General features: G+C 37.3%; 1 protein-coding gene and 1 long non-coding RNA gene across 2 annotated transcripts; both read right to left on the reverse strand.

Moving 5' to 3' along the window:
- Window positions 1-1,423: 1,423 nt before the first annotated feature.
- LOC146906384 (uncharacterized) lies at window positions 1,424-3,190 on the reverse strand. The gene is made up of 3 exons (XR_015019414.1): window positions 2,954-3,190; window positions 2,618-2,831; window positions 1,424-2,060 (listed from the first exon to the last, which is right to left on the reverse strand). It is a non-coding gene; the product is annotated as an uncharacterized LOC146906384 (long non-coding RNA).
- Window positions 3,191-12,009: 8,819 nt separating this feature from the next.
- Window positions 12,010-12,552, reverse strand: LOC146906385 (uncharacterized). Its single transcript, XM_085728807.1, has one exon. It carries the CDS (start codon window positions 12,550-12,552, stop codon window positions 12,010-12,012), a length of 543 nt encoding a protein of 180 aa, XP_085584933.1.
- Window positions 12,553-14,252: the final 1,700 nt, after the last annotated feature.

Consider the following 14,252-nt stretch of genomic DNA (forward strand, 5'->3'; position numbering starts at 1 on the left):
GACATTTTATTAAAGTAACTTTTAAGTTCTAACTAAACATAATATTGTATCAAGTAGAGTTAATTGTAAAAACTTTCTTACATAGAAACCATTTCAACATCCTGTAAAGTTTCAACTTCACAGGATCAAAATAATACAAGTAGTCAACATCAAATCAAAATAACAGAACACAACTTTCTTGATGGATGACAATTATAATTTTACATATTTTCAATTTCTCACACAAAGTCAACTAGTTGCATTCAACTCATTGAACTAAAAAATATGATGGATGATGGATGTCCAGCACAAGTTCAGTTTCATACAACGTAATCCAAAATTCACTTGCATACAATGTTCTCTATATCTCTAGACTTGCTCCCAATGCTTAGTTTAGTAGTACAGATTCCAGCATACAATGTTCCCTTCTACTTCTATACCAATTTTAATAATAAAACATGTTTAACACTACAAAGATTCAGTCAACTAAACAACATGCACCCAAAACAAAAACAAACTAATGTAATTCTAATTCCCATAAAAACAAATAAGTCAACATTGTTCAATGTTTTCGTCTTTGAGCATCTCACAAATGAAATTACTTCCTCCTTGAAACCATTTAAATTATTACATAAGCCATTCCACCACAAGGATTAAAAGTGATTTTTTAAATGACCTAACAGACATTTTTCACAAGGTGTTGACCCAACTTAATGGAAATGTGTTGACAGGACAGCCATACAATAGAACTCAATACGATAAAATGTTGCAGGTTCTCTCCTATGGCTTTGACTAGGAACCACTTGGTAGTTCGGTCCCGTGTGGAAAGAGTGTTCATGGAGATAAATATGGAACATGTGGTTGTTGTGAAGATATTATAACAACTAAATTAGAGGAAGTCAAATTATGATGCGAAGCAATGCATAATAAATCTCAGACTGAGTTGTTGTAACAGATCAATATCATCAAATAATAACTTCACTCATTCAGTTTTTCTTGAAAGAAAAGGAACCAAATCCACAGAAACGAATCTTAGCATTTAATTAACAAAACTAGTTACTTGGTCAATAAGTCCACAAATTAATTCAAATCACTTATCAGAAGCTACATCATAACAGAAAGATGTGGTAGTATCCGTTCGGTGTGCTTCTGTTTCATTTCAAAAATGTATTTGTCATTCTATAATGATTTTTGAGTTTACAATAAGTAGCTATACACGAACCGAAAATTACTTTTGACCCACTCGGGAAACAGATAAAGCAATCCAAATCCAAAGGGTCACAATATTTAAAGTAAAAAAAGAAGAAATGATGGGCAACTTCTCATAAAAAATGGAAAGTCCTTGCTTCTGATACATAGAAATAAACTTGTTTGTGAGTTGAAATACATAGAACATTTCATAAAAAATGGAAATTCTCAAGGATATTCTCAAGGATATCCCAAATAAACTTGTTTGTGAGTTGAAATACATAGAACATTTCATAAAATTGGACTTGGTTCTATAATTGCTTTCGAGTTTCAACAAATTCTTAGATGAAATCAAAGAAGAAATGGTATGTGCAGTTTTGTATGTTATTTGATAATCTATCCAAATATATGAAAAAACACATCAAAAATTAGTCTAATAAAATTTGAGTTAAAAAGGATCATTGTGACCACTTATTTCCAATAATCTGAATCAAATAGTCACCATAAATAATTACTGGAACAATTTCCATTTTTGAAGTGATTAAACTTGAAGGAGTCTCTAACAACAATAATCACACCGACAACCTTAGACATGTATTTAATGGATTGTGACAATCACCACATATTCTCAGATTCTTAAAAATATGTATCGTCGACTGTCGATTCAAATTAAGTATCCCAAATGTAACAGCAAAAGCATCTCACTGTGGTTACAAAGACTCAATTTGTTCCTCTTGTTCAATATCATGAAGATTATAATCAATGTAGGCTTATATGCTGCCACTTTTATTTTCTTTATCAACTTATCCAAAAAGTTGTAGATTTTATCACTCTGCATATTACTTTTATCTCCAGCAACAAAAGGGTGAACTCTATTTCCCACTTGAAGCCAACTACATCGTGGATTTTTTTTAAATAACAAGATTAACAATACCTAACAACATCTTCAATTTCTACTAAATAACAAGATTAACAATCTACTAAATAACAAGATTAACAATACCTAACAAGATTAACAATACCTAACAAGATTAACAATACAAATTTTCTACTAAATTCTACTGAACTATAGCTTGATAGATGCTTCTATTTGTACTCCAAAACCATTAAGTACAACTAATGGTTTTGGAGTACAACATATAGAAACCATTTCAACAGGAAAATGGTTTTTGTATAATTTTTAATTTTTGGAAAGATTCAACAGTCTGAAAGCATTTCCAATACAATTTTCAAATGTTTTCTCCAAATCAAAATTAAACCGTCAGTTTAGAGTTACACATTTGCACATTAATCAGTCAATTTAGGGCATCGGATTGAGATTTTCCCAAATTGAAATCAAATTTTCTTTCCAACTAACAGAGAAACCTTATTGATCTAAACAAAACCATTTTAAACTAACAAAAACACTTTGATTCATAGCACAATAATGATAAAGAAGTTAAGTTCAAACCTGATTTGATTTCGACATGTTGCTGTTTGTTGAGTTTGGATGGTGAATGACGGTAATGTTGATGAAGATGCTGGTGTTTGAAGACGTTGGTGTAGTGAACGACGGCGTTGGAAGTGAACGACGGCGTTGGAAGTGAACGACGGTGAAGACGCTCGTGTAGTGAACGACGGTGTTTCCGGTGGTGAAGGAAGACGACGATGTTGCTCGTTACCTTCTGTTGATGAAGAACAACGGCGATTGTTAAAGGAATTAGAATCGGTTAAAGAGTTGAATGAAGAACGACGCTCGTAATTGTTAAAGGAATTAGAATTGGTTAAAGGAATTAGAATCGGTTACCTTGTGTTGATGAAGAACGACGGCGATTGTTTCCGGTGGTGGAGGTTGTTTCCGATGGATTTCCGGTGGTGGAGGTTGTTTCCGATGGATTTTGAGAAATGACGTGAGTTGTTTGAGAAATGAAATTTTGTTTTGCCAATTTTCTTTGTTTTTAGTTTTGGGGGGTGTAGGAAGCAAATTTTGTTGGGCTACAGATTAATGGGCCATATTAAAAATCCTTATGCAGGGTTCATAAGGAAAATCCTTATGCACCATAACCAGACCCGTCAACTAGGGCAGCTATCATAATGACTTAACTTTTTATGATTTTTTATTATAATTTTAATAATTAGAATTTATATATGCTCGTGTACTTCTGGCAGCCACTTAAAGAAAATTGTACTTCTAACCGCGTTGGATTCAATTTTCAAAATTGAATTCTTTAGAATAATTTATTCGAATATATCTATTGAAACAAGTATTCATAAATCATAAGACTATATAGGACCATGCAGGAACGGAAAGAGTTTAAAGAAACATATCCATGCATGAACAAAACCCTAACAAAATTTCTTGAATTCGTGGACTTGCATATTATTTATATACAATTCATGTTTCATATTACACATGTATGTATCACTTGTTCTCATCCCAACTAATGTCATTGCCATGATAAAATTGCCAAACCCATCCAATGAGCAAACAATTTGTAAAGAATTTCGTCATCATTATATTTACAAGCGTTAAGATGGGCACCAAACGTGTCCGCCTTTCCACTTTTATCTTGTGCTTAACTATGTGCTTAGTTTATTGTAGTTGACTATAACTTTTTTAGTGAAATTGTTTAAATTATAATGAGATTTATTAATATTTATTTTCAAATTAAAGACTTAAACTTCCTGTAAGCCAAAAAAAAAGGATGAGATAGATTCTAAATTATAATGAGATTTATTAATATTTATTTTCAAATTAAAGACTTAAACTTCCTGTAAGCCAAAAAAAAAGGATGAGATAGATTCTAGAGAGAGACTATAGGGGGGTTGGGCCCACAAGGGACATATTGAGAGAGAACTCTATACAAAGGCATCTGTACGGAGGACAATAACAACAGACACGGTGGTTCAAGGCTTGTTCAGGGGAGGCGCAACTCAGAGCAGGCGAAAACTAGAGGATGTTTGGGTGGAGGACTGTTGACTAATGGTCAATCTGGCTAGGTTTGGGAAGGAAGATCAAAATCAAAGGCTGAAGGTATCAAAGAAGGTGGTGAAGGGAGATGGAGCAGTGATACAACATGGAAGATCCTTCAAGAATGTTTTAACAAAGGAAGAAGAGGTTTTAGGGGAGGCAGTGGAGCAGGTGTCAAGTATGGAGGCGGTTCCAAGCTCTGATAGACTTGAGGAGTTAGAGAGTTGTTTTGTTGAAGAGCTTTCAGTCTTTAGGGAGGCAAAAACGGTTCAGCATTGTTTGGTGATGGAGGGGTTACAAGACATCAAAGTGACCTCCATGGGTGATGACATAATGTTGATCCAATCGGTGATTTCCTGCGAAATTGAGGAGTCCCGTTCGGAACGTGGAGACTGCTGGAGAGCGATGTTCAAAGAGGTGAAGCGGTGGTCTCCTCCAAGGGTGGCTCGGCGTAGACGGGTTTGGTTGCGGATTTTCGGGATACCTCTCCACATATGGGATGAACCGTTCTTCAAGAATTTGCGTTCCAAATTCAGAACTTTAATCGACTTTGATGAGGATACCGTGATGGGCAATCGTTTGGATTATGCAAGGATTCTGATTTCTTCGCCAAAATTGAATTTCATTGACGAACAGATTAAGGTCCATGTGGTGGGAGCGAAGTTCTCTTTATGGGTGGTGGAGGAGCGGTCACAGGAGGTGGTAGGTTCAGCGGAGGATAATCGGAGGTGGGAGGAAGAAGCATCATGTGGTTCTTCTTGTCATGTGGAGGCGGTGGGGGAGGTTCTGGGGCTTGACTCCAGTAAGAAGGAAGGGGAGGAGGAAAGTGAGATTCACAGACATGTAGAGTCCGTAAAACTAGTGGAGAAGGATGATTTGAGTGTTTGCAGACCTAAGGTGGTCGGTGTGAGGCAAAAGGAAGATTTGAGTATGAATCTGATGGGTAATTTGGGATCTGTCCCACTTTTGGGGGAAGGTTTTTCAAATCAACCTGTTGTGGAGGTACACGTGGTGGAGAGAGAGAGGAAGGGGTAAAAGATGGCAATGCAGAAAGGGGGAAGGGGAAATTTGTATTGATCTCTTGGAGCTTTCAAAGGAAGGACAAGTGGGTCCGGGGCTCCCGTTGTTTTGGAGAATATGGATACGGGTTTTGACCCGGATGATGTTGGGTTGCTGGGTTCTTCAGGCAATGTTGGGCCAATTTTGGAGCCTTTAATGTTAGTTAAGTTGGGCCCTAGTTCCTTACTTCCAGATGGCCAGGTTCACATTTTTGGGCAGGAGGGGTGCAGTTAGCAAAAACAACAACATTTTTGGCTGCCGAATGTGGTGATGGATCGGATTTCAGTGACTCTTTGGATGAGGTACCTGATGACCAACTTTTATTGAAGTATTTCCAAAACCAAAGGTATAAGAGGAAGCAAGCAAAAAATAATTATAATCCCTTGGTAACACCTAAATTTGTCCATATGGCGGACGTGGTGCGTCAAAGTAAGGGGGGGTTAAAGGTGGCTCAGCAGTGGGAGGGAAATCCTATAAAAAAAGGTTCAATTAAGGAGATTGGAGGTAGTTCTAAAGCTGCTCAACATTGTTATACCCTAATTTTGGACCTAAAAATACCAACTCAATTCCTTTTTTCTTGCATCTTAAGTCATTTGATATGTCTCTGATCAATTGCATCTTTCTCTGCATTTTATTTCAATGTTATTTGCAAAATTTACATGGAAGGGCATTTTAGTCATTTCCTATGTCAAAATTTCTCTCAGTCTTTCAAAATTTTGTTTGAGTTCTTTCAAATAAGTTTGAATAAGTCTTTGTTTCAATTCTATGTCAAAGTCCATTTTAAAAATTGCATTTGAAGTCATTTTGAGTCAATTCTGCCCCTAGGGGCATTTTAGTCTTTTCATGTGTTAAAACTCTGTTTAATTCTAAAAATTGTCTCTGAGTCTTTTAATCCGCTTGTATGAACTCTTGCTTTAATTTCCTGTTAAAAATCCATTTTAAAATTTCATATCTGAGTCATTTACAGCTGTTTTAGCCCTAGGGGCATTTTGGTCATTTCACACGAAATTTTGGCAGAGAGAGGTTACTTTAAAGTACCTCATTTAGGCCATTGGTTCGTTTTAGTCCGTTTTGTCAAATTTTAGACGTTTCACTTTACGTTTAGTCAAATTATCATTTTTTATTTTCAATTTTTATGTTTAGTTTTTTCTAAGTCCAAAGTGTCCAAAATTGCATTCAAGTCCCTTTTAGTTTTCTTTTTAGGCCTTAATTTCGCATTTTTGCATAATGGTCCTTTTTACTTCAATTTTCTTCTTTAAGTTTTTTTAAATTGCAATTAAGTCCTCTTTTCCATTTTGCAGTTTTGTCCCTTTAGCTTTTTAATTTGCAGAATGGTCCTCCAACCTTCAAAAATTGCAAAAAGGCCCAGAGTCCAGAATTGGCCCAAGAACGAGTTAGTTACAGGTCCAGTACAGGTGTCACAAAATCATTGGGTCTCAAGCACACATGGCAGCCTATATAAAGGCCAACTCATCAACATGCAGGAACAGAATCAATCATTGGGAGCCAACTCATCAACACATTTCCATTTCTCTCTCTTCTCCACAAAAGATCAAACCCTAACCGTTTTCCAGAAACACGATGAAGTTCATGAAGAACTTCATCCCCAAATCATAAACCCTAACTCAATTCAACCTCAATCCTTCACAAAACCGTACCAATTTCATCACCAGAAAGTTCAATTCAACAGTTATGTACAAAATCAATTCAAAATAAGATAATTTGTTACGCAGTTCTCAGAGATTCGAATTGAATCTTCATCATCGAACAAAAGTCTCTGCAATTCCAACACCGAATCCTCCAAGGGACGAAGCGGTGTGATCACAGAGACGAAGAGGTGAGAAGAAGGAGAATCGAAGAGAGAACCAGTGAAATCACAGAGACGAAGAGTGAGAAGACAAAGAAACTTCGATTTATTTTCGAAGTTTCGATCAAAATATTCCTCAGAGACGAAGAAGAAGCTTCAACATCTTTCTCCTCTTTCTTTTGGCTCGAATCTCCAGTTTTCAACAGGTATATTCAAAGAACCTCCTCGTTTTTTTTCTTTAAATCATCATCGAAGGCTCAACGGCAAAAATAAACGGTGAAACTGAATAGATCAACAAGTTTCGAAACTTGTCCTTTCGAAAAAGTTTGAAAAAGATTGAAGAAGTTCAAAGTCGAAACCCTAACATGTAGATCTAGGATGATTCACCGTTTATTTCGTAAAATCAAGTTCAGATTCATAATCAGTGTGAAAAAAAACACAAGTTAGGGTTTAGATCCAAACAGATCGGAGAAATTTGAGTGTCGCCGGAATCTGGAATTCACGGCGGTGACAATGAAGATTCCGACGAATCTTCATCGTCTCCAGCCGTTTCATTCCAGAAACCGGCGGTGGAGGATGAACATTGAAGAAGAGAGAAGTGAGAGTTTCTCTCACTAGAAGAGAGAAGAGAGAGAAGGACGAGTGAAAAGTGAGCTGGACCGGTCTCCAGGCACTTATATAAGCCTGTGAACCGGTCTGGTTCACTTGGTTTATTCCCCTGACCGTTGGATCTAGGTTTGATCCATCTGGATCAATCCAACGGTCCCTGAGTCGTCCTCTGATCCGTTTCCTGCTGGTGTTTGGGCCTTAGGCCCTTTGGTTCGTTTTCTGGATTTTTCCTTGCTATTTGTCTTACTGCCTATGCTTTTCACACTCCCATTCATACTAAAATTACTTGGCAAAATTCTATAAAATTTGTGCATGTTTCTTGTTAATTTTGAAATGTTTTTGTGTAACTTTTTGTACTGAAAAAACTTATAAAAATATGTGTGGTATTTTCTTGCTAATTGTTACTATTTTAATTGAAATTTGTGGAATTTTATATGTTCTTGAGCTTTTAAAAATCCTTCAAAAATTCTATAAAAAAATTGTGTATGTTTCTTGTTAATTTTGTGATACATCTGTGCATTTAGTTCACTGAAAATTTTGCCAAGAGGTGTTAACACATTTTCTTGCAATATTCCTTGTTTTTTATGTGAAAAACCTCTAAAAATTAGTTCAATTCTATGCCATGTTCTTGATGACCATTTGATATACTTGATATGTGTTTCTATGAATCTCTAGTCACTGTTTGAACATAACTTTGATGCCTGTGTGTGGACCTTAGTTAGTTGCTTGGTTTACAAGTCATGTTTGTAAATAAATAGTGTAAATATGCCTAAATTCATTCAAAATGCAAAGCTTATCATATTGCTTCGATTCTCCTTCTAAAACCTGAGTTTGTGCCTTTGGAAAATATGTTGAATTGTGAGAATTATAAGCCATATGATTCTTGCATTTTGTTTGTTTGAATTTTGGCTATATTTTGCATTGTTTTGGTTTTGTCTTGTGTTGATTTCTATTGCACTTGTTATGGTATCTTACTTGCCTTATCTTTACCATATTATATCTTGTGCTACTAACTCCTTTCATTTCATGTTCCATCATTTCATAAGCATCTTCATTTCACCCCATATTCATTTCTTTCTTGCAACTTAATTTGTACCAAAGTTAGAATGTAAACACTTAGGAGTTGTAATATTTTCCTTTATGCACTTTTAATTTCTTGGCAAAGAGGCCATAGAATGTATCTAGGGTATGATGTAAAGGACAATGGACTCTAATGATGTACACCGACACAAGCACCGACACATGCACACACATCACTATATAGCTAGAATATGCATGTTTAGATGTATGATTAGGATTGTATGTTTAGATGAATGCCTAGGACTTATACTTAGAAAAAACCCATTTTCCAAACAAATATGAACAACTTCACTCAAACATTTTTCATAATAAACCTTGGGGTCAAAACCCCATTGAATTTTCCTTTTATTTTCTTAATCAAATTTCAACACATTTTAATCATACTTTGACTCGTTTTTGCAATTCACTAATTCAACCTCACAATTTCCTAATCTCATGCCCTTGAGGCCTCTCTCTTATTCTTCAAAATTTCATTTTCAAACTTAAAATCAACCAACAAAAACAAAAACATTTTTGGAAGAGAACTACGGTGGATTTGATCCCTTAAACGGGTACGTAGGCAAGGGACAAAATTCCTTCAATTCAACTAAAATAAAAATCCAAAAACATTCTTCTCCCTCCAATTCTTCACTTAGAATATTCTTAGGTTTAATAAACACCTTCAAAATAGCATTTAAAAATAAAGCGCGCGCGTAGAAATTAAAGACGGTTCCTATAGGATACTATAGTCGTTATGGGTGCCTAACACCTTCCCGTAGCGAAAACAACTCCCGGACCTCGATTCTCAAGGGTTTTGCTTACTTTTTCCCTTCCCAAGAAAAAATGAGATATCACCGGTTTAAAAGGTTCAAACGTAATCAATGTTTGACACCCGAAAACCAAGATAAAACAGCTGGCGACTTCACTGGGGAGATTCGAGAGTTACGCCTAGTCTTTATTTCCACGCTTGCGCTCTTTTTTACTTGTTTCTTTTACTTGCTTTCCTATGTGAATAAATGTTTAATTTCTTGCAAACGTGTGGGGTGAGAATATCAAAAGTCCTGCACCCGGGCTGAGTGAACTTAGGATTTAGGAGGGATATAATCGACAATTCATTCCGGGGGTTGCCTCGTGTTTTGGATTATGCGATCAATCCCACATAGCTGAGGCATTTTGGGGGTGATGTTGTCGGCGCGTGTTGTCGCGTTTAGGCACTTTACTTCTAATTGTTCTATGACGCTATGAACCGTAGATAACCAAACCCATCCATGGCCATTTTTCTAGGATGTAGTGCGGAGGCTAAACCGAGTGTTGTCTCGAGTTTTAGTCGTCACGCGATACTACACTCAAGTTAGACCTTCCGCGGATAATCATGGAGCGAGTGTTGTCTCGTGACACCATGAGATACGTCGGAGAGGTTGCAACTTGGGAACCTTTTAGAACCCGGTTACTATTATCCTAAAGCCCTAGTTTCACCGGACGCCGTGTCCACCCATGACTCCTCAACTTTGAATCTCAACCCTCTATGTTTTCTCCGAACTTGAACATAATCATGCATTCATGCATGCATGCATACATGCATAAACTTTTTCCATGCATTGTTATCGAAGGGCTTAGACAAGTTGAATTTGTAAACATTGTAGGAATGAAGAGGACTAATTCCTACAAGTTCAAAGAAGTGGATTTGGCTAGTTTGAGAGATTTGGCACTCAAGGTTGAGGATCCGACTGGTTTCCGACATCGTTACGGAGCTTTACTTCCTATTCTTCATACTAATGTGGATGAGAAGCTTGTGCACACTCTAGTACAATTCTATGATCCGAAGTATCGGTGCTTTACCTTTCCGGACTTTCAGCTGGTGCCTACTCTAGAGGCTTATTCTTCCTTGATGGATCTATCTATTGCTAAGGGGGTACCTTTCTCAGGACTTGAGTCTCCTCTTACTCCATTGGTTATTGCTAAGGATCTCTATCTCAAGACCACCGATGTCTCCAAGAATCTTGTCACTAAGGCACGCATCCGAGGGTTCACTTCAGAGTATCTTCTTGGGAAAGCCAATCTCAATACCACTTGTCAGGACACTCTCAAGGCTATTCTTGCACTTCTCATCTATGGGCTTATTCTCTTTCCGAATCTTGATGGCTTCGTGGACATGAATGCTATTATGATCTTCCACTCCAAGAATCCGGTTCCTACTTTGCTAGCTGACACATATCATGCTATTCATGATCATTCCGGCAAGGGCCGTGGCTACATTCTTTGTTGTGTGCCTCTCCTCTATAGGTGGTTTATTTCGCACCTTCCGGAGTCTTTCCATGACAATCCGGAGAATTGGTCTATTTCACAGAGGATTATGGCTCTCACTCCTAATGAAGTGGTTTGGCTCACTCCAGCTTCTAGAGTCAAGGAAATTATCTTTGGTGGTGGAAAGTTTCTTAATGTACCTCTTCTTGGTACCCGGGGTGGAATCAACTATAACCCGGAGCTTGCTTTGCGACAATTTGGTTTCCCGATGAAAGATAAGCCCATCAATCTTGCTACGGCTCCTTATTTCTTTCACTACTCCAATGCTCCCACCGGCATAAGAGAGGACTTCATAGATGCTTGGTCTAAGCTTCGGAAGAAAGAGGTGAAGCATATGGGTGTAAGGTCCGGTATTGCTCATGAGGCCTATACACAGTGGGTGATAAACCAAGCCGAGGAGATTGGTATGCCTTACCCCTCTATGAGATATGTGTCAGCATCTGTCCCTACCATGCCTTTGCCTCTACTCCCACCTACCCAGGAGATGTATCAGGAGCATCTAGCTATGGAGAGTCGGGAGAAGCATCAGTGGAGGGCTAGATACTATGAGGCTGAGAACTTGATCATGACTTTGGATGGAAAGGATGAGCAGAAGACTCATGAGGTCTTGACATTGAAGAAAGAGTTAGCTAAGGCTAAGAGGGAGATTGAGGATAAAGATAGGTTGCTTATGAGGACCTTTGCCAACCTCCTAGCAAGAACCTTGGAAAGTAATTTATAAATACTCCCAAGCAAAGAAATCGACCTAAAATCCTTAAGCTCTAGAGGCGAATTAATTTTAGGGATAAAAGTAACAAAGTACGCCAACAAACCCCTAGGCACAATTTCATTAGCATGGAATTGATCGAAGAAGATCCTTGAATCCGTAACCTTTGCCAACCTCCTATCAAGAACCTTGGAAAGTAATTTATAAATACTCCCAAGCAAAGAAATCGACCTAAAATCCTTAAGCTCTAGAGGCGAATTAATTTTAGGGATAAAAGTAACAAAGTACGCCAACAAACCCCTAGGCACAATTTCATTAGCATGGAATTGATCGAAGAAGATCCTTATGTCATTCTTCAATCCCCTTCACCACCTCCTCAATCTCACTAGCTTCGAAAGGACATACCAATCCCATATGTTGCTCCTCCGTAACGGAATGAAAATGAACCCCATCAAGCTTTGGTCTCTCCCATGCAATCGACTCTACATGCCTTGTAAAAAAATCCACTACCTCTCTTCTCACTTCCAACGTGGATTTTACCCACCTCTCCCCCACCTTTAATGCCTTTATTACGTTTCGGCTAGTCCTCCTTTTGATGCAATTGTGGATGTATTTAGAATTCGCATCACCCTCTTTTATCCATTTCAACCTCGACCTTTGCGCCAATATGGAATCTCTAGCCTTCAAATTCCTCCAAAGCTCCCCAAATTTAGACTTCCGAGTTTGGATTTCGAACTCTTCCAACCAAACATATTCCCCTTTGCAATTGAGCTCAATAATCTCCTCCACCAACCTCCGGACATTCTCTTCAGGATCCCCATATTCCTCTTTGTGCCACCCTTTTAACCCCAGATCAACCCCTTTTAATCTCCTCCCGATGACACACCACATTAAAATCCCCTAAAACACACCAAGCTTCGTCCCCGATCTCCCTCCTAAGCACCATAATTCTCTCCCAAAACCTTGATTTAGCCTCCAAGTCACATTTAGAATAAACATTTATGATAACACATCTATGTTTTAAAATCCCCCACTCCAAACAGACTCCCACAAAGCCTTCTTGTAACGCCCTATTTCTATTGAAGCGATAAAACACAATATAACATATATTCAAGAAATAGACGCTACTTCTAAACAAAATCCCAAATCAACAACATGCATGTATAAAATCTCAACAGTCGCAGCGGATACAAATCATACATCTCCAAAATATACATGCCATGATATCAAGATACATCATCATATAAATCCTCCAAATCCCGACAAGTGGGTAACCTCAATAATAAAATAAATCCAACAAAAGCAATAAAGACACTGACAACCTAATCAGAGCCTAAACCTATAGCTTCAAAACGATAACAGAGATTAGCTCCCGCTATCTAAGAACTCACCAAAAGCGAACCACTCCTGCACAGCGTCTACCCATCGATCATAATCAATATAAACAGTAGGACATTAAATAATTAAATCAAGTCTCAAATCATTTACATGAGCAATTAACTTCCATATACACATTCACACGACCATTCCGAATGTTACAAGTATGTACTCATCAAACACACTTATCACCAACAATCATCGTTCACATGCAACAAATAAGACATCATGCCAATATGATATGCGCATATACTCGACACGTATATGCATGTGGTACCATATCATCAACCATTAGATGCCAACATAACATCTTATTTAAGAGTACACCTCCTCTTACCATCCAACTATGTAAAAGTACACCTCCTTTTACATTTCTCATATGACTCAATATGTGTATGATGCATGGACATACAACAACGACCCGACAAGGCAACTTACAACATAAACAACCACCAACGACAATGTAAAAGTACACCTCCAATTACATTGACTAATTCAACAACAATTGCATTGTCAAGTATTCATGTCCACACATTCAACAATTCGCGATTCAAGTAAGAGTCATCACCATTTTATCGACAATCATCAACATCAATTGTCACATATACATTAATCAACAACAACTACACAACATAATCCAACAATTCCATGCACTTTCTCATAAACCAAGTAAAGTGGAAAAATACAACACCTTAGGATAGACATCATTTTCAACACCTAACAACCATTCACATATCCTCATTTAATCATATAAATCTATCCACGAAAGATTTATAAGGTAATCGGCTTTAAATATCATTTTCGACAAAGTTCGTCTCAAAAACAAGGTTATTTCAAATAAGGGAAAAACCAAGTTAGACCCACCATATCATAGATTAAATACTCTCAAACCCCTTAATTGAACTCTTAATACTCAAGTTTGAAGTTTAGAAACCAAACCATAAGTTTTGGGATGACTTGGAAATAGTTATGCTAAGTTTCCTTAAAATTTCTCCAAGACCTACTTGAAGTGTTTTCATCATAACTCAAAATCCAAAAAACATTTTCAAGTCAAACCAAAGCCATTGGAAAGCAAACATAATTATCTAAAACTTTCATGCTTACACCAAAGGCCAATTAAAAACGAAAAAGGGTGAAAAATGTGAATGTTTTCCAGATTTTCCTGACAGAAAATCGGTGGCCGATTTTGAGAAATCGGAGGCCGATTTTTGCAA

Source organism: Medicago sativa, chromosome 7 (genome assembly GCF_051527215.1).
Source record: "Medicago sativa cultivar Bolivia chromosome 7, Bolivia_mono, whole genome shotgun sequence".
NCBI classification, from domain to species: domain Eukaryota; kingdom Viridiplantae; phylum Streptophyta; class Magnoliopsida; order Fabales; family Fabaceae; genus Medicago; species Medicago sativa.